The sequence below is a fragment of the Galeopterus variegatus genome, unplaced genomic scaffold (assembly GCF_000696425.1).
Source record: "Galeopterus variegatus unplaced genomic scaffold, G_variegatus-3.0.2 Scaffold76, whole genome shotgun sequence".
NCBI classification, from domain to species: domain Eukaryota; kingdom Metazoa; phylum Chordata; class Mammalia; order Dermoptera; family Cynocephalidae; genus Galeopterus; species Galeopterus variegatus.
Genome location: NW_007726187.1, coordinates 831,081 through 850,755, shown reverse-complemented (window position 1 = coordinate 850,755; position 19,675 = coordinate 831,081). Strand labels below are relative to the sequence as shown.

Genomic DNA, 19,675 nt, shown 5'->3' with positions numbered 1-19,675 from the left:
CATTCACTCATTCACTCACTCACTCACTCATTCACTCACTCATTCACTCACTCACTCACTCATTTGCTCACTTGCTTATTTCATGCATTCGCTCATTCATTCACTTAATCACTAACTCATTCACTTAATCACTCATTCATTAACTCATTTAATCACTTATTCTCACTCTCTCATTTATTCACTCACTCACTCATTCACCTAGTCATGCATTCATTCCATCACTTAATCACTCACTCATTCATTCATTCATTAACTCAGCAATACACTCACTCATTCACTCACTAATTCACTCACTCACCCACCTTCACAACATTTACTGAACAGGATGTACCAGGCACATTTCAAGGAGTCAATGAAAATAACTTTGCAAATGAATGAGTTGCGATTTTTCCAGAAAGCTTGCAAAAATAAGAGCTGCAGTCCCTGGGTGTGAAAATGGAGTCATGCGCAGCTAGCCAAGGTGGGAGCAGCTTGGAAAAATCCCTCAAAAAGGTGGGGTCTGTGTGGAGCATCCCTGTGGCTTTGACATGCTCAGGGGGTTGAGGAGTTTCAAAGCTATGGGGGAGCACTACACAGCTGGGCACCAGGTAAGGAAGGCAGTGACGCGGGGCTCTATCCTTGTTGGGAGGGGCCTGGTGTGGGCTCTTGCCCATTTTCCATGAGGACACCTCCCATCTCTGGGGTGACCAGGCCAGGTGAAGTGCTAGTGAATGGTCCGACTCCATTTTTTAGCCACTGATTCTGCCTGCACAGCTCAAGTCTTCCCAGACCCACTTGAGCTTAGAAGGGGCTGATGTCTGATCTCATGCTGTTTGTGTTATTTTATCTTCCTGACATCTCTGCCACTGAAACATGAACCAGGTTCCAAGTGCTCAGCGTGTGCTTTGCAGGATGCATGCATCACAAAATGGCCCCTCGAACCAGCATGAGAACCAGCTGCCTGTGCAGCTAGCCCCCTACCCAGACACGAGGTCCTTTTCTTCATGTCACTAAATGGACAGTTCTCAACCACCACTGCTGGTGATCCTGCCCCCCCCCCATCATGTCTCTAGTTGCATAAAGAAAGAGGCCACTTGATAACAGGAGAAACAAGAAGTCCAGCTTCCCAGGGTCAAAGGTACCTGGACGGCTGTAGTGCTGGGGCGACCGCGAGGTCGGGGTGTAGCGCCCGAGGCTGACCGACCCAGTGGAACTTGGGCTCGAGGTCCGGCACTGCTTGTAGGACCGGTCATCCTGATCCCCCTGGGAGGGAAGACACAGCTTGTGAACAACTGAGCCAAAAGCACTGCCCACCCCTCACTCACCCATCCACCTCCACTCGGCCTCACCCAAGCAGCTGACTCACCTTGGCCCCAAGAAGGAATCCCCCTGTACCTCCAAGGCACATCTGAAGAACCAAGTGGGGGCCAGGCCTAAGCATGGTCCCTGTGCCCTCCAGGTACCTACCCCTCCCCTTCATCTGCCCTTTCTGCAGGCAGGGGCTTCCACAGAGATGGTAGAATCACGTGCATCCTCCAGTTCCCCTCCTGCCTGACCTTTCCCAGCACCCAGGCCTCCCTGGAACACAGTTTGAGAACCACTGAAACTTCTCCAGTCCTGACAGGGGCCCCTCATGTGTGAATCAGGGACTCTGAGGGCTCTGTAGGCACATTTGAGGTAGGAAATTGATCCTTCCAGGCCTAGATGCCCAGTTGAGTCAGACCCACAAGCATGGACCATGCAGACCCCACCCAAGCGGGAATGGGCAGCTGTCTAGAGAGGCTGGAGTGGGAGCAGGTGGCATGAGATGGCATGGCACTGTGGCATGTGGGGAGGCAGGCTTGGCCCAGCCCTGCATCCCACCGTGGGGTGGACGCTACTGTCCTGCCCCCCAGGCCAGTGCTGGTGGTGAGCAATGGGAGTGTGGTCTGGCACTCGCGGCTCCTGTGGCCTGTCTGAGCTTCCCTTCCCCTCCAGGGCTCACCATCCTAAAGCTCGCCTTGGGCACCTGCCTCCTCACTTTCTCAGGCCAGCTCTCAGGCCATATTTTCACCTGTGCCCACCCCACAGCCACAGTAGTGCCTCTCCCAGGTGGCTAGAGCACTGCTGTCCCTTCTCCATCCCTTGGTGTCTCTGTCCACCTTTGCACATCCCTGGCAGCCAACGTAAACTTTATGAGTGTCCTGTCTCCTTGCCCAGCCTGTACATGGAGCTTGTGGTTACATGTGGCTTTAGAAACTCAGCACGAGCTGGCCTCTTGCATGTTTGGTTGTCCTGTTACTGGATCTGAGGGTTTGATGCCCAGCTGCTGCTGGCTACAGACAGGGCAAGTTCTTCCCAGAAAAACAGCACATTCAGGACCAAAATGGTGTCCTAGTCCTCCCACTGCCCCCAGAACTGTTTCTAAGGGGACAGGTCAAGGAGTCAAGCGGAGAAGCCAGGCAGGGGACTCTGCAGAAAATTCTGGTTCTCCAGAGCTTCAAGGAGCAAGGGAGGGTCTCAGCCTGGGGAGATAAGGAGATAAGTTCTCCTGGGACCACTCCTGAGGGTTGGATTGGGAAACTGATTGAGGGTGTGGACAGCAGGATGCAGGCAGGTCCCAGCAAGGAAGGCTGAGGTCCCAAGGCCACAGTGACCATCTCTGGTCCAGAAGCCTGCAGATGGCACACGACTGTGCAGTCTCCCACTGACCAGGTGTAAGCCTGTGTGTCCAGCTTGGGGGTCACAGCCCGAGAGAGGGACCAGGCTTTGCAGTGAGACCAGGCTCTTACTAAGATTGTGCATCCTCTCTCGGGCAGACCCTTAACCTCTTGTATAAAGTGGAGCTGACGTCCCTCCCTCACGGGTTCCCTGTGCAGGAAAACGGGGTAATGCGAGAATGCTCAGCCCCAGGCCTGGCATGCAAAGGCCTGCATACACAGGAATCCCCACTGTAGTAACTGAAGGAGTACCCACGATAACCGTGGCCAGCGCACAGCTCCTGTGGGGGTGACTGTCAGGAATGAGGAGTCGGGGAGCCCTGTGGGGTGAGCACAGGCTCCAAGCTGCTAGCAGGGCTGGATCCTCCTCTGTCTCTTTCTGTAGCTTGTGACCCTGGAAAGGTTATTTGACTTCCCATGCCTCTCTTTCTCCATTGGTAAACTGGTAAAACTCATAGGACCTACCACAGGGGGCCATTGCGGGGTAAGTGAATTAATGTGTATAAAATGCTTACAACAGTGTGAGCACAGGGAAAGTGCCCAAGAGCGTGGCTGGTGGCACCATTCTTTATTCCTGGCTGCAGTGACATCCCTGTGCTGCAGCTGTCTGGGCTGTCCAGTGCAGATTGGAGTTTGATTGGCAGCTATCTATAGCATTGATTAATCTTGAGAAACAGGACTGCTAATAGTAAAGGCTATTTGACAGGGAAACACGTTCAGAATGTTTATCCACGAGGACCCAGGTGCTTTCCATGTATCCCACTTGGAGCGGTGTGAAGTGGACCCAGGCTAACCCAGGCTGCTGGATTCTTTCTCTGAAGGGAGCCATGACTCAGACCACAACCTGCCCGGGCAAGACCTGCGTCCCAGGCACCCGTGTTTGCAGGGCCAGCAGACACACACAAGGGAAGCATGCAGATGGGACACGATCATAAAAATAACCAGTGCCAAGGAGGGCGCCCCAAGCCTTGGAGGGCCACAGCCCCAGCCTCCATGGCCAGGAGCCACAAGGCCCATGTATCCCACTTGGAGCGGTGTGAAGTGGACCCAGGCTAACCCAGGCTGCTGGATTCTTTCTCTGAAGGGAGCCATGACTCAGACCACAACCTGCCCGGGCAAGACCTGCGTCCCAGGCACCCGTGTTTGCAGGGCCAGCAGACACACACAAGGGAAGCATGCAGATGGGACACGATCATAAAAATAACCAGTGCCAAGGAGGGCGCCCCAAGCCTTGGAGGGCCACAGCCCCAGCCTCCATGGCCGGGAGCCACAAGGCCCTGGGGGTGTGGCTGGGTGGTTATCTTTACAACCTGGTGGCAGCGCCGTGAGCAAACAGGGGACAGGCAGGAGGGAGGGAGGTTACCTCAGTCGGCGTTGGCGAGAGCAACTGAGGGGACTGTGGACACAACACACAAAGTGCCTGTTAGTGCCGCGACACCCAGAGGGTACTTTGGGGGAGAAGGGACAGTTTAGTAACTGCAGGCAACACAGGGTGCAAACATTCACATCGCAGGACCTGACCCACCAAACAGGAAAAGAATCCCACTATGAGAGATGCAAAACAGGACTCCAAAACCTTTTTTGGAGAAATATGGTCAATGGCACCCAGAGAAAGAGGTCCCCAGGAAACTCATCTTCTGTCTCCATCCCGGCCGCCGCCCTGCCCTGCCCCCTCTCTGCCCCTTTGCTCTCCCCCCTGCCCTGCTGTTTTCCCACTCAGACATATTTTTTGAAAAGGAAGACTTTTGGTTCAGGGCAGGGGGTGGCAACATCCTGTGAACTCATCCCCTCGGCTTTTTCTGGAGAAGACAGAAAAGGGGGCTGGCAGAAAGAGAGGGTGGCTGGGGTCTCAGGGTGGGGGTCAGGCCTGGCTCTGCTGGTGGGGCTCCAGGCCTGGGGAGGTGGTGGCCCAGCCTCCGAGCTAGGCACCGTCTGTTAGAGCAGGTGAGCTCCACCGGCCACCCGCCGACGTGTGGCCAAGACCCGGTGAGGACGAGGGGCCCAGCGGGTGGGCCAGGATTCAGAAACAGAACGTCTGTCCCCACAGCAGCCGGTGGAAGGCACTCCACTCGCAGGAGCTATCATTGTTACAGCACAATAATACAACCATGTCTGGGAGGCCTCGGGCGAGGCGATGGAATCGAGGCAGAAACCCACCAGGGCTGTCCTCAGGCATCCCGTGTGCACACAGCTGACCAGGACAGCCTGCCTTCGTCCTCCTATCGAGGGACTTGATGGCAGAGGGTGGAATCTCAGCCAGAAGGGAGGCCAGCCCAGCTGCTCCATACACAGCCCTCCCTTCCTGCCGCTCCTCGCCCCCTTGGGGACAGGTCCTTGGGGCAGGAATCATCCACGGTTCACATATGCCCTGCCATTTGAGGGGCGTGGCCTCAGAGAGGCTGAAAGAAATCTCAGCGTCAGCAGCCAAGGACCCCATCCCCATGTGGCCCTGGAAGCTGTGCTCTGTTCAGGTGCTCCTTGACATCATGTGATCCTTGGACACAGGACTGAGGGTAACCACACACCACACCCCTGCACATGCACGCCCTTCATGGCTGCCATATACTCCCAACGCAGCTCTGTGAGGTTTGCACAGGAACACGTGCACTCAGGTGAGGAAGGGGTTGGCCCAACGTGCCAGGGCCGTGAGGATCCAGAGCCAGAGCTGGAACCCAGCGCTCTGGACCTGGACCCCATATCTTAGAGGAGGCGTGAGGAAGGGTTAAGAAACAGCCAGCACTGGTCTTTAGGGAAGAAAGGCCTGGATTCGCATCTCGGCTCTGCCGCTCACTGTCTGGGGGAGAGTGGCTAAGCCTCTTGATCTCACTGACTCTTCCAGTGCCTGCTCTGGGCTCGGACCCGACACTGGACCATGAGCCCTGCCCAGCTCCAGCATGTGTCCACGGGTGTGGGCTGGGACGCCCCTCCTTCCTGCCCTCCCACGGCCTCCACAGTGTGAATGGGGCTTGTCGCCCACACCTGCGGACTCCCTGCCTCCGCAGGGCCAGCAGCCCTTCCCGCACAGCCCCCGAGCTCCGCAGGCTGCCCAGCGGCTGGGAGGCGAGAGGGCCACCGGGCTGGCCTGTGCACCCACACCAGGGTGGCACCCTGGAGGCTCAGCCCACACTTCCCGAGAGCCCCAGCGCCCAGGCCACGCACACACAGCACACACACTGAGGCCGGCGGCCCGGCGGAGACGACGACTCCTATCCCAGGCAGCTGCAGCCACGTTGAAGTCACAAAACCACAAAGAGAAAAGCGAAACCAACAATGAATTCCACATTAAATGGAGAAGAGCAGTTTTGAATAAGTCACTAAGGAATGAAGGACACTGTCCACAGGAATGACAGGAAATAAATATTTTGTGGATCAAGCAGGTGAGTCAAGTTGGCTCAAGGGATTCACGGGACAGAGGAGCGTGTCGCGGCTGTGGGGGTGGCACGTGGCCGGAGTGCTCTGGGTGAGGAGGAGGGGCGCACTTCATGTGTCATGAGAATGATCCAGTACTTAGGAAAACGTGAGATTTTCGCTGAGCTTCTGTCACTTTCCCTAAAGCCACCATGCTTCCCACCTTCTGCTCCATTTAATGAAGTTTTCCAGACTTGCCCCCTCAGTGCGGGGAAGAGCCGACTCGGAAGTATTTAAATAAGGCGCACACAGGCCATCAAGGGGGTGACAAAGCTGAGCAGGGAGGACGAAGGAAGCCTGGCTGCGGGACACACCAGGACGACGGCCCACCCCACCCCGGCCCGCCCCGCAGGGTCTGCATGCGGCCGTACCTCCCCGTAGCTCTGCCTGTCCCCTGTGGAGTGGCTGACGTAGGGCGAGTAGGAGATCATGTCGGGGCGGTCGATGTTATAGATCGCCTTGTTTTTGGGAAGAGCAGCCAGGTCCCTGTAGTCCAGGATCTCATCGCCAAGCTTCGCCTGAGAGAGAAAGAGCAGAGGGCAGGGAACGGTGAGACCCACGTCCTCAAGGGCACTGACTGCACAGCCAGAGGGCGGCAGTCGCCGGCCACCGGGAGGAGGACCCGGAGCCGCAGGGCTGCGGAGCAGAGTCTGAGCACACCCCCAGCTCCCAGCGAGGGTGAAGTGGGGCAGGGGTCAGAAGCACAGGGGACTCTGGACCAGATGGGCCTGGACCCTGAGGCCCAGCCACATAAGAGCCACATGCCCTTGAGGGAGTCTCTTCTCTGAGACTCAGTTTCTTTCTCTACAAAGTGGGGGTAATGATCGCACAGGATGGCTCTGGGTCAAAGGGGTCAAGCCTGTGATGTGCCTGGCACAGGCGTCGCAGTCAGTGAATCTGTCCGTGGCTTAAAAATACACACACATATGTGCACACATGCACACACACATGGCTCACATGCACGCACGTGTATGCTCACACGTGGAGAGTGTGCCCATCCGAGGCTGTGCAGGTGCACCCCCACAGCCCTCCCACACTCGTACACACCACACTCACTCCTGCACACCCACACACTGGCACATACCTGCGCACCCAGACTCCCACGAACTTGCATGCACACACACCTGCAAGTAGTTGCACACATAATCACACCACCAAATGAGGACATGTTCACACAAGTCCACACTCACATGCTTGCACATACACATGCAGTCACCCACCCAGCACTTCTGGGCACCTACAATATGGCAGCAAAGTGCCTGACATTTGACAGGCCAGCTGGGACATGACCTCGGCGGGGTCAAGAACCTGCTGTCTTGTCCGTCCCTGGACCACACTTGGCCACAGAGGGTACTCACTCTTGCTTGCACTTGTGAATGAATGCCTGCCCCATGAGAGCCACCACGTCAGCTCAGGTGAGGCCCACCTGGCTGTGTGCTGCCCACTGCTCTGTGACTCTGCTCCACCTCCCCCTGCATTCCCCCACTGCTCACATTCTGTTGCCCCCACCTGTCCCCTGGCCCTGAGAGCTCCCCAGGGGCTGCCTGGGGCACTTTCCAGCCCCAGGTGGTTCTGGTCTAGAGCCCGCAACAGCCCCCTCCGGCCTCTCCTGCCGGGGATCCCTCTAACAAAACATCCCAACGGCAGCAGCTGACACCATGAGCTCTCTATCCTGAGACAAGCTTTTTTTTTTTTCCGTGTCCGGCAACGGATCGCAACCCTCAGTGTCGCCCCCGTACCGGACCGGGACTGGCAACGGGATCGCAACCCTCAGCGTTGCCCCCGTGCCTCGCTCAGCCAGTGAGCGGGAACTGGTCTGTATGTGGGATCCGAACCCTCGGGCGGGAGCGCCGCCACGCTTCCCAAGCGGCGCACTATCCAGTGCGCCACCGGGCCGGCCCAAGCTTTTTACCCTGTATTATTCGCTTACAAAAAATCTCACAAGGATCTGAGGAAGGGGGCACTTACAGCAAGTCCTTTTCACAGATATGGAGACCAGCGCCCAGACAGGCTGGATAACTTGCTCAGAGTCACACAGCGCGGAAGGCATGGGGCTGGACGCGACCCAGGCTGCTTGACTCCAGAGCCCATGTTCCCCACTATTCCTCTTTCCTTCCGCAGGCCCCACTGCCAGAATGTCTCTCGAGCTGCAGCTGCATCACATATGTATTCCAGCTCAATCTCCAGCAGCCCCCTCCTCGGTTGGATGACATAAGCCCTGGCTGCCACCCCCAAACTTGGCCTTCATGTTCCCAGCCTCTTTACCCTAAGATGTCTCCTCCCCATGCCCCCAGTGTGCCAGGCTCAGTCCCCCACTCCTGTATTCTCTGGAATCTAGAAGTCCCCAGCCCACCTCCTCCAGGAAGCCTTCCCTGACCACCGGCCTCCAGGGCTCCCCTGAGCTGTTGGGCCGGGGGTGAACCCTGCTGCTTGCGATGTACAGTAAGAGAATGGAGTCCCGATGTCCCAGACCTCTGGCTATTCCCTTTGGAGGCTGGGGCAGGTTTCAAAAGACCCGAGATCAAGTCCTGAGGCTGCAATTTGTAATCATGATAGTTAATTCCCTGTCAGAATTTTTCAGCTGCTCCCCTCTGTCTTTCAGGGGAAACTGAATGTAGGCCCCTGGAGGATCGGCCCTGTTGACTTGTTTCTCCCGGTCTCCTGCTCCCCCGACTCTGCGCCTCCTGTCACCCTGAGCTCCTTACAGTTCCCGATCACTCAGAGCCTGAGTGCTGTTCCCTCTCTGGGGCGTGCCCTTCCTGCCCTCCTTCCCTGGCTTCTCTAGTCCTTCAGACTCAGCTGAGGCCTCTCTCCCCCAGGATCCCTTCCCTGGCTTCCCCACCTGTGTCAGGATTTTTTCCTTTAAGTAAAAGTGCTGATCTTCATCTGTTGAGTGCTGTGATCTGTGACAGTAGGGAAGGGGAGGGACGTGTGGCCTCCACAGTGATATGTCCCCTGCCCCAAGACTGGTGCCTCTCAGTTGCCCAGGACTCATCACTGAGTCCCTCTCCCTAACTCCTAGCTTGATGGGTACACTTGCCAATTGAATGAAAATCAGTCGAGCTTTTTCAAGAGTCAGGTGACTTCTCAGGGAGAGGCCTGCATCTCACAGGTCCTTGTGGAGGCCATGCCCTTCCTCTCCCACCTCTGTCCCCTCCCCAGAGCTGTGATCACATATCTCAGCATTAAGATCACAGATCACAGTGTTCACCCATCACTGGCTTTCTTAGCCCAGCCCCAGGCATAGCGCATGGGTCAGCGAGGCATTGCCCTGGCTTGGTCCACCACGTTCCTTGTGATCCCGAGCAATTGCAGCCTTGACAGCAGGGACCAGAGAGGGTAGCCCGCACGATGCCAACAGCTGCTGATCCGACTCCCAGACAGGTTGCTAAGTGGCCTTGCAGATTCCTCTTCTTCCATGCCAAGTCCTTGGGCTGTTGCCGTGACAACAGGCTATGCTCTCTAATTGGTAAATGGAGGACGGCCACTGGGGTGTGTAGGCACAGCTGGCTTTCTCTCTGATTTCTTCTTCCCCACACTTCATCCGGAATAACAATAGTATGGCCACATGTAACACTAGAGATACATTATAATCCAGCCAATAGTAATATATAATGTAACGATGCTGCTCTAGTACTAGGCTTTATTGCCATGGCAAAAAACAGGGTGCAAAACCATATGTTCAGTGTGATTTCATGTTATTAAAAAAATTACACACACACAGGGAAAAGAGACCTATGGAGTGTCTCCAAAACATCAGCAGTGGCTGCTCCGGCTGGCAGGATAATAAATGGTATTAATGTTCTCCTTCGTGCTGATCACTATTTTTTCTTTGGAATAAATGTGCATTTATTTTGGAATAAAGAAAAGAGGGAGTAAGAGATTATTTTAAATGCCCCACAATTTATTGAGCTCCTACTGTGTGCACGTTTTATCCCTGACATGAAGATGATGGAGGCACAGCTCCTGCCCGCAGGGACTCACAGTCCATGGGGTGACAGCAGCTACTCGGAGAATTCTGTTCCATTCCCATGCACATGGATACGAGGGGGGACCAATCTCCTCCTGGCTGGGGGGCAGAAGGGGACACCGCTCCCCTTCTGGAGTGGGCCTAATGCCCAGTCCTTGCTCCTTGCCCCTACACCGTCCTGTGCCCCACTCCCCACGCCCCGGGGCTCTCTACCAGACAAGCAATTGTGGTCCTTACACAAGCAATGTCAGCAACTAGTAACGATGACCTCCCATCTCCAGTGCTACCATCCAGAGGTAACTGCTGTTAACAGCCTGTCAGCATGTTTCCAACCATTTTTATACCTGCATATGCAGACATACATGCTCCGAGGAAAATGGGATTACATAATACATATCATCCTTAACACACTTCTTTTAGGGGACAGTTGGGAACACTTTCCACGTGAACAAACATGAACCCACGCCTCTGCTCCCAAAGCCTGCACCGTCCTGCCCGCTCCACGCAAGCCCCCATGACAGCTGTGCTGCGATGGTGTTTCTGCATCGCTGTAAATGACAGCTGTGCACACACCGCTTTGCACACCAGATAATTGAGGATAAGTTCCCAGAGGAATTGCTGGGTCACACAAACATGTCCCTGTTTCTGATTCTGAATCAACCTCATGAGACCCGTGCCAAACTCCGCCCCACGTCAGTGACAGCAGTGCCGGCCCCATGCCTGATGCCCACGGAGGACAGTTCTCAGCTGACTGCAGCCCCCAGGAGCTGCTCAGCAATGGCCCCGGGCCTCCCTTCCCTCTCCATGGCCCCCATAGAAAGGACCTGACTCACGTAAATCACGCGGCTTGGAGACCCCGAGGTGCTGGAAGCAGGTACAGAAATGATGCTCTCTGAGGAAGTTCTGGTCTCCTGGAAAAGGAGAGAGGAGACTGAGGACAGATGATTTTGATGTCAGGAACCGTCCCGGGCAATCATCACAAGTCATGCTCCTGCAGAAACGCCAGCTCACGAGGTGTTTTTCTTTTTCACTTGTGGGTTGAAATAATTCTTAGGATAAACACACGGGCTTGAATGAATGACTGGAAAGCTGGAATCAAACAGACACGGCGGGCCCGTGGGTGACAAGCACGATCCTGCGCTCTCACATGGTGGGCACGATCTGTTTCTCAGTGCAAGCGAGGCGTGTTCAAACAGTTCTGCCAGCTCCAGTGGCAAAGCCCATCCTCTTTGACCCACTAGTTGGCTGCACAGAGATGTTATTTCCCACCTAGATTCAGGGGATGTGTTGCAGCGAATTCCACCAGCCCATGCATCTCGTGGGAGTACTCCCTGATATCAGGCTTAGGGACAGTCTGGGTCACTAGAAAGACCATTCTCCAGCCCAGCCCATGGCTCCACGCTCCACACTGCTTGGAACAAGTGTCTCTGCCCCAGGCCTTTCTCAGCACCAGGAGCACCTGTTCCGCCCTCCACATGTCTGAGGTCACGGCTGACCACTACCACCATCACTCCCGTGGGCTCATCTGTGACCTGCTTATGTTCCTCCTCGAATGGCCACTGGTGTCTGGGACCACTCCTTGTCCCCTCCCGCCTCCCTGAGTACTCCTGCTGCGTCTCCTGGGCTGACCGCCTCCTCCACTGCAGGCCCAGCCCTCTCTGTGTGGACGCCTGGCAGGCCTGTACCTACTGTCTATTTCCACCTGCAAGGCAGGCCCTGCCCACCTGGCGGCTCCTCACCCTCTTCTGGTGCAGCCCTCACCCCTGGCTACCTCCCCTGCCTGGCTTACCCACACCTCTTACTCACCCCGTCTAAAAGGAACCCATCTCCACAAGGACGTCCCTGGCCCCTCAGGAGCTGGGAACTTGGACCTCTGTCTCCCCGCAGCCCCCACGCCCTCTGCTACGTCCTTCCCAAAGGTCCCCACCTGCTGACAGCTCCCCACTGTGCTGCCTCCTCTCGTCCTGTCTAAGCAGCCCCTTTCCTTGCCCCAGTAATTCTGTCCAGTGCATCTCAGTGGATGCTGGTAGCTTGGGGGGTGCCACGTGTTATGGGAGGGTTTGTGTCTCCCCCAATTCCTGTGTTGAAGCCCTAATCCCCAGAACCCAGAATGTGACTGTGTTTGGAGACAGGGCCTTTAAGGAGGTATTAAGGTACACTAAGGTCACTAGGGTGGGCCCTAATCTGATATGCCTGGCATCCTTATGAGAAGGGATTAGGACACAGACACACACAGAGGGATGACCATGTGAAGACACAGGGAAAAGACGGCCATCTGCAGGCCGAGGAGCAAGAAACCACCCTGCTGACATGTCGCTCTTAGACTTTCAGCTTCCAGAATTGTGAGAAAATAAGTTTCTGTTGTTTAAGACCCCCATCTGTGGGACTTTGTTATGGTGGCCCCAGGAAACTAACGCAGGTGGTGTGTCCCGAGCCTCCCCCCCCACACAGCACAACACCAGCGAGGGTGGGACAACACAAGGACCGCACATGGGGTCACACAAGGAACAGCAGGAGGGACAAACCTGGAAGGCATAGGGGGTGGCGCCCGGGCAAACCTGATTGCACACTGGGTTCTGCATCTAGAGAGGAGAGAGAAGTGGGAGACGGAGGGCTGATGCTAGCCCGTGGCTCTGCACGTCTCCCGCCAGCGCAGCCCCAGCCCTCCATGCCCGAATGTGCCCTGGCACCCTCAGTCCCAGCGCTGCGTGCCAGACAGGCGTCGACTCAGGGCCTGGGCTTCTGAAAGGCAGGGGGGCGCTGAGCTCCACCACGCTTGGCTCGCAGTGCTCAGCTGCCCCCAAGGTGCGGTCCCAAGTCCTCGCCACCCTCAGGTAGACACTGTGTGATTCTGCAAAGACAAGGCTCAGCTCTGAGGCACGGAACATCAGGTCTGCTATTCCCACTGACCGCATGGCCAGGCTGTATATTCTACTGGCCCAAAATGATATATGCATAAATTTTATACATTAAAAACACCTTTCGAGTTTCAGCTTCATTCTCCATAAAATGGAAAAACCTCCGTGAGAGGGGTTTTCTGTTTCTGAGACGTGCTCAGGATTAACGAGTTGTTACTGTTATTTCAGCTCAAGCAGGGCTCGAGAGCCGGTCCTGACAGAGAATGCCCTGCTTTGCAGAGCAGAGTGGCACTGGGCGTTAAGAGAAAAGTCCCCTTGCACCAGGCACACTGGTGGCAGCAGGAGAACTGGGAGGCCAGGCCCCGAGGCGTGCTCTATGACATCCGCACCAGCCCTGCACGGCTCTTCTCTGCACTTTCGGAAAGGTGGGCTTGTGCTGGCTTCAGCATCGGCCTGGGGGCAAGAAGCACTGGTTTGCTCCAAGCAGGTGTCAGGCGGGTGTGAGCTACAGCTGGGTGACTGTGTCGCTGTCCTCTGGCTCAGTCCCCAGCTGTGAGGGGGTAGGAGCAGAGCCTGCCTCCAACTCTAGTGGGTTAGACATGGAAGGGGAGCTGAGTCGGGGTGCCTTTCCCCAGACTGAGCAGACTGGAGCTTATTTTGACTTTCTCCCTACCCTGACTCCTGTTTGCCCAAAGAAGCTTTATAATTAACCTCAATATCTACACATTTTCTCGGTACTGAAATAAGACTGCCTTATTTAGATCCACAGAGAAGGACCGGGCAGGAGCTTGCCAGCTCCAATCCCCAGCAGCTCTGCTGCCCAGACTAGCCCCAGGGAAGCTGCTGTCCTAAGACAGCAGCTGGGGATGCCTGATTCCCATGAAGGCTATGCAGGAGTCGCACACAGGTTGCATGGACACTGTGCAAGGGGTCTGACACCCACTAATTCCCACGTTAAAGCTGCGGGGCTGAGGCTCAGAGAGGGCAAGTGACTTGCCCAAGGTCACAGAGCTGGGAAGAGGCAGAGCTGGACTCCAACACCAAGGCTAGCTCCACCACCTTTGGCTGCTGCTGAGAACCCCACTGGAACATCCGTGCACACACTCGCCAGAATGTCCTGGGGCCTCTCAGGCAGTCTCAGCAAACCTGTTTCCTCCTCATTCAGTGGCTCCATGCCCCCTAGCTTCCTCCCAGGTCCCACCCCAGAACCTGTCTGTGTGGGGGAGGCGTCACGCTCAACTCAGACCTGCGCGCACTGGGGACGCGTCACGCTCAACTCAGACCTGCGCGCACTGGGGAGGCGTCACGCTCAACTCAGACCTGCGCGCACTGGGGAGGCGTCACGCTTAACTTTTCCAAAAGAGACAACGAGGCACCTCCGGGAAAACCCCGGGCCTGCGGGACCATCCCGGCCAGTCTAGGTTCCTTCCCAGAAGTCACCCAGCCCCTGGCTAGAGCGGGAGCCCCTCCTAGCCAAGCTGTCCCTGCGGCCACCTTCACCGTTGATGGCTCATCAGGGTCCAGCCCCCCACTTCCCACCCCACAGTCCTGAAACACTCGTTCAACTCCCTGCAGATCACTCCCTTCTCAGACATGGGACTCAGAGCCTGGAACTGGGGTGGGCCACAAGACTCATCTCCAGGAAGCCATCTGTGACAACCCCTCTGGTCGGGCCCAGCCCTCCCTCCATCACAGCACTGAGCAGCCTGTGCCTCAGGGCGCACCTGTCCCATGTCTGTCTCCCCCACCAGACAGGGAGTTCCCTGAGGGCAGGGACCCTCTGGGTCTTATTCATCTCTGTTCCAGGTGCCCAACTCCAGAATGCACATAGTAGGTGCTTAGTGGCTGTATGATCAAATGCCCAGGGTTACACTTAGGGCAGGGTGGTCAGGATCCTGGGCACCCTCGGCAGACGCCAGGGACATTGAACATGTGGTACCCACCCAGAGCCTGCACAGAGGGGCACCTGACTGCCAAGCGCATGCCCCAGGAGGGTGACTCATTTCTCATCCTGACCACTGGGGCACACGGGAACATGTGGAGCCCCCACCTCGGTGACAGGTTTCAGAGAGTTAAAGACAGTGACACCATGGCCTTCCCCGGGGGCTTGTGGCTGGGCTGTCCAGGCCTGGCTGCCTTGTGCAGTCTGCACCGTGGCGAGCAGTGTGGAGCAGGCTGGTCCTCCCGCCGCCCATGGCCTGGCCACCAGCAGAATGAACCCCAAGGGGACAGGAGGTGTGCTGAGAGGGCGGCTGTGCTGAGTCTGCTCAGCCTTGGCCCCGAACACTGGCTGAAGCCAGCTGGCCTCATTTTAGAAATAATCGTTTCAAAGCAACTGCAGACAGCAGAGCCCAGGAAGTCGGCTCGGCCTGGCGGCCCACAAGGACAAGGAGCCCTTCGTCCCGGTCCCGCAGCACCCGGCTGCTCGGAGGGCCTCCCTCCCACTGTGCCGGTGACTCAGGGGCCAGCTCCACAGCTGAGTCCAGAATCTAGGAGCCGGCGAGGGCCGTCCTCATCTGTCCTCAAGGGGACCTGGCTGGGGCCTGTGGGTCTCCTGTTCAGTCTCAGGAGACAGGGTGCTGTCCCCCACGCACACGCGTGAGAGTGGTCTAGGGCCTCTCGGCTGCAGGCTCCCTCCCTCAGGCCCCTTGGTCAGTGTGGAGGGTCTCACAGACACATAGCCAGGGCCCCATAGTCACTTGGAGTCATGAACTGTGGCACTTTGAGGGCAGGGACACAGCCTGGCTCACATCTGAGGCCTGGGATGGCACAGGGGCAGTTTGTGATGAATCATGGACCGAATCAGCCACTTGAGAGGACAACTGGAATCCAGTGCACCAGGCACTACTGCTGTCATGGCCATGAAAATAACAGGCAGAACTTAGCGACGTGGCTCTTCTGTAACCGTAGGAGGCAGAATAATGCAGAATTCATCTTGCACCAAATGCAGAGCCACTGAGGAGAGGCCCAGGGAGACGTAGAGAAGCCATCACGCTGGCCCCGGAATGCAGCACTCTTCCTGTGTGGCCCTGCCTGTCCTCCACCTGCCCCTCTGATCCAACCCGACCCCTCCTCCGGCCACCCTCGGAGACACCACCTTCACAGTCACCTCTGCGTCTCGACTGGCCTGGACGTGCCGGCCAGCAGAGGGAGCCACCCTCCTAGAAGGGGCCCTGGTGCTGGACATCGCACAGGCTTGGCTTGGAGGGGCCTGGGACTGAAATCTGTCCTGAACTCCATCATACACTCTGAGCACCCATTGCCTTCTCTACAGGACAGGAACTCAGGCCTGCTGCAGGATGTCTGAGTCACTCGGGACCCTCAAGGGCCTGATGCAAACTGGCTCATCGGTAGCCTGTCTGGTGGACCGGATGAGGACTCGGGACACCCTGAGAGGAGAGGATGCAGGAGCGAGGCTGGGGTTGCTGTGATCCTGCGGCTGGACCAGGACATGGCCTGGCCTGCGGGCCATAGGGGTGTCCGCTGGGTCACATGCTACTAGCCGAATGGGGCTCTGACCCTCTGCACTGTCCTGGGGCCTATGGGGGCCATGGCTCCCTGTGAGGGTCCTGATGGGCATACCTGGCACAGGGCCTGGCGCATAGGCCTGGTAACGGAAAGCCCCTCCTGGCTGGCACCTCTCCTCCTCCTCGATTCAGTTCTGTCCTTCATTCAACAAACACCCACTGAGTCTCTGCCACGTGCCAGGACTGAGGCAGCAGCTGGGGATTCCAGTGCAAAGAGAGCTCAGCCTTCCCTCCAGGCTCAGAGTGGAGTGGAGTGGGGGCTGATGTGATTCCATGGTGCCCAGCGGGCATCGTGTAGTCAAGAGTCCCATCTTGCCCAAAGAGAGGTTTGGCCTTTGCCCTCGGTTCCCAGGAGGTGATCTTTGTCCTTCCTGATGGGAGCATCTTTGTTTAGGGAGGGAGGTAGCCACTATGGGAACACCAGCCCTGTGACTTAGGGTCAGGTGCTATCAGCTGACCTGGCAATGGAGACCACCCACGTGGGCCATGTGTCAGTCCCCCACCATACCTACATAACAGAGTCCCAGGAAAATCTTGGGACGCCACGCCTTCCTGGTTGGCAACATTGCATGGACCCCGTCACACGTGATGCTGGGTGGACAGCGTGTCCTTATTCCATGGGGCAAGGACGAGAAGGCTCAAAGTCTGGAAGGCCCCTGGCCTCTGCCCCACGAGGCTCTTTCTCTGGCTGACTCCACTCTGTGTCCCTGCCTGCCGTGAACCGTGCCATGCCAGCCTTGGTGTCGTCTGCGAGCCCTTCTAGTGAATGACCAAACCTGAGGGTAGTGTGGGGGCCCTTCAAACTTGCACCTAGTGTCAGAAGGAAGGGTGGTCTTGGGGACTGTTTGGGCTCCTCTAACTCTGCAGTTGTCCCCAAACTTTCACAGCCTTCAGTGTTCGTTGAGTGAATGAAGAGGCTGGCAGGGCTGTCCACGAGCTCTCCAAAGCCCCTGTCCTCCCTGCACTGCCACTCACCTGATCCATCTGGTCACCCCTCACCACCCCCTAAGACCTGCTGTCCCTGGCCCTCCGCCTATGGGACTGGCCAACAAGCCTGTCAGCATCCTCTTAATTCCACGAAGATTGCACATGAGCAGCGAAGAACACATCAGAGAAACTAGTAAATCCCACCAACCTTGTTTTTGTCTTCAGTCCTGGCCGCCTGTCGACACGCCGGGTGCCAGATGGAGGAGCCTGTGGACAGATCCCCAAGAGGGAAGTAAGTGTTAGAGTCATTCTCACGATGCAAGGCCCACGGGGGAAGGGGAGGAGGCCGCCGGCGGTTCACGTGTGGACTCGCTCGCCCACCACCCTCCAAGCGGCCACGAGTGTCCCCTCTGTGCAGAGCTGGTGCTGGGCACAGGACACGCAGGTCACTGTCCCTGGCCCCAGGTGGCTTGCGGCCCAGCTGTGGGGTGCAGGCATGAAATAAACCATGTGTGCCAGGTGTTCTGAAGGGGAGCCAGAGGGGGCTTCTCAGAGCAGGGGGAGGGTGTATTTGAGGTGGCTTCAAGCTCCAAGGCCGGGGGAGTGGGACGGGGCTCCCTGGGCAGTTGCCCACCTCAGTGGAGGGCAGCAGTGGGCCCAACCCTGGGGACAGCGGGGCTGAAGCTGGAGTGGGAACCAGACTCAGGGAGGGGGACTTTGGGGGCAGGGTTCTCAGCTGAGATGCGGGAACAGAGAACCTCAGGAGGGAACGGGGTCTGTTCCTTAGGGTGTGGGGTGAAGAGCAGGGACGTGGGCTGGAGGCGCGAACGCTGGGCCTGACCCCGTCACTGATTCACCGGGTCTCTGAGGCCTCCTGTGCCTCAGTTTCTTTGTCAGTTCTGCCCGGCCACCCTGTCAACAGCCACTACCATCAACATAACAAGGTCACCAGGTACCAAGTGCCACCCGTGTCCCTGATGCTCTGCTGTTTTCTAACCTCGGCCTGGCCCGAGTCTCTGTTTTGTAAAGCAGGGCTAGCAATAATCCCACCTCATCCCACCACGGGGTGAATCTAATAGAATTAAGCAGAGGTCATGGCCACTGGAGAAGGCTCTGCGAATTGTTGCATGCAAATGTCAGCTGTACTACCACGACCTTCCCTGTGCTTGGGGGCTCCCGGCGTGTCAGCCCCACCCACCGCCCCCGTCCTTCAGGACTCAGCACGCTCCTCCCGGGGCCTCCTGAACCTCAGCCTGACCTGCCGCCCTCGCCCTGCCAGACACTGCCACAGCGGCTGTCCAGGGTTTACTCCATCTCGCACAGAGGCGGGAGCTGTGTCCCGCCACCTGCGTCCTGCAGACAGGCCGCGCAGGGCCTGGCACACTGTGGGGCTTGAGAAGTGCGTGTGGACAGAAAGAGCACATGGCATCTGCTGCTCGCAAGGCCTCGCAGGCTGCGGGGGTCCCGCGGGGCAGCAGCGGTGACTGCTCCCCCCCGGCGTGTCTGCAGGGCTCCCCGGGAGACCGTGCTCCAAGTGTGTGTGTGAACCTTACTGTTTCGTTTTTTATGATTATAGAGGTAATAGATGTTCCTTACTAAAAGTGATGGAAACCTAGAAAAGTAACAAATAAGAAAGTTAAAGTCATCTGTACTCTCTCACCCCCTTTCTGTCGCCTTCTGCGTGGGAAGTGGCTCACACACCCAATTTTGTAACCCGTGACATTTGCTAAAAAGCATCTTGAACATGTCCCTGTATAATTAAGTGTCACATAAAAGTCACTGTAAGGGCTGCTTGAGAATTCATCTACCCGCTGCTCTTCCCAGCGTGTCAGTCATCCCAAACGATGCTGCAGCGCACACGAGTCGGCACAGGCTCCCTAGGATGGGAGTCTCGGCTCAAAGAGTGTGACATGGTCGGGGCTCTTGGGGTTTTTTTTTTAGCAATTTGACAGTTTTCACCCCCACCAAGATGGGCAAGAGGCCTGTTTCCTCAGATCGCACCTCCCAGGGCTCGCCCTCCCTTTGAATCTTGGTCAACTCAATGGGAAAAAGTGGCATCAAAATTTTATTTTGTTTCATTTATTTATTTATTATTTGGTAGCTGGCCGGTATGGGGACCCTAAACTGTGACTCTGGTGTTTTAAGGCTGTGCTCTAACCAACAGAGCTAACTGGCCAGCCCTGCACACTGTTATTTTAACTTGGGCTCCTTAATAATTGGTGAGAGCCAACATCCCCTCCCCCACATTTACTGGAAGGAGTCTACAGTGGGGATGGTGGGGGCAGGGGTGGGGGGTGGGGGTCACTG

At 56.9% G+C, this 19,675-nt stretch overlaps 1 protein-coding gene across 8 annotated transcripts in view; it reads right to left on the bottom strand.

Moving 5' to 3' along the window:
* LOC103595287 (actin-binding LIM protein 2-like) overlaps positions 1-19,675 on the bottom strand; it is a 105,412-nt gene that overhangs the window by 58,901 nt on the left and 26,836 nt on the right. For 6 of the 8 annotated variants that reach the window (XM_008578688.1, XM_008578675.1, XM_008578682.1 and 3 more), the window contains 6 exons: positions 17,577-17,635; positions 12,582-12,638; positions 10,890-10,967; positions 6,458-6,604; positions 4,042-4,074; positions 1,122-1,242 (listed from right to left, as the gene is read on the bottom strand). In XM_008578688.1, coding sequence (XP_008576910.1) covers positions 1,122-1,242; positions 4,042-4,074; positions 6,458-6,604; positions 10,890-10,967; positions 12,582-12,638; positions 17,577-17,635 — 495 coding nt within the window. The remainder of the gene's footprint in view (positions 1-1,121; positions 1,243-4,041; positions 4,075-6,457; positions 6,605-10,889; positions 10,968-12,581; positions 12,639-17,576; positions 17,636-19,675) is intronic. The other 2 variants (XM_008578660.1, XM_008578706.1) reach the window with 1 other exon arrangement.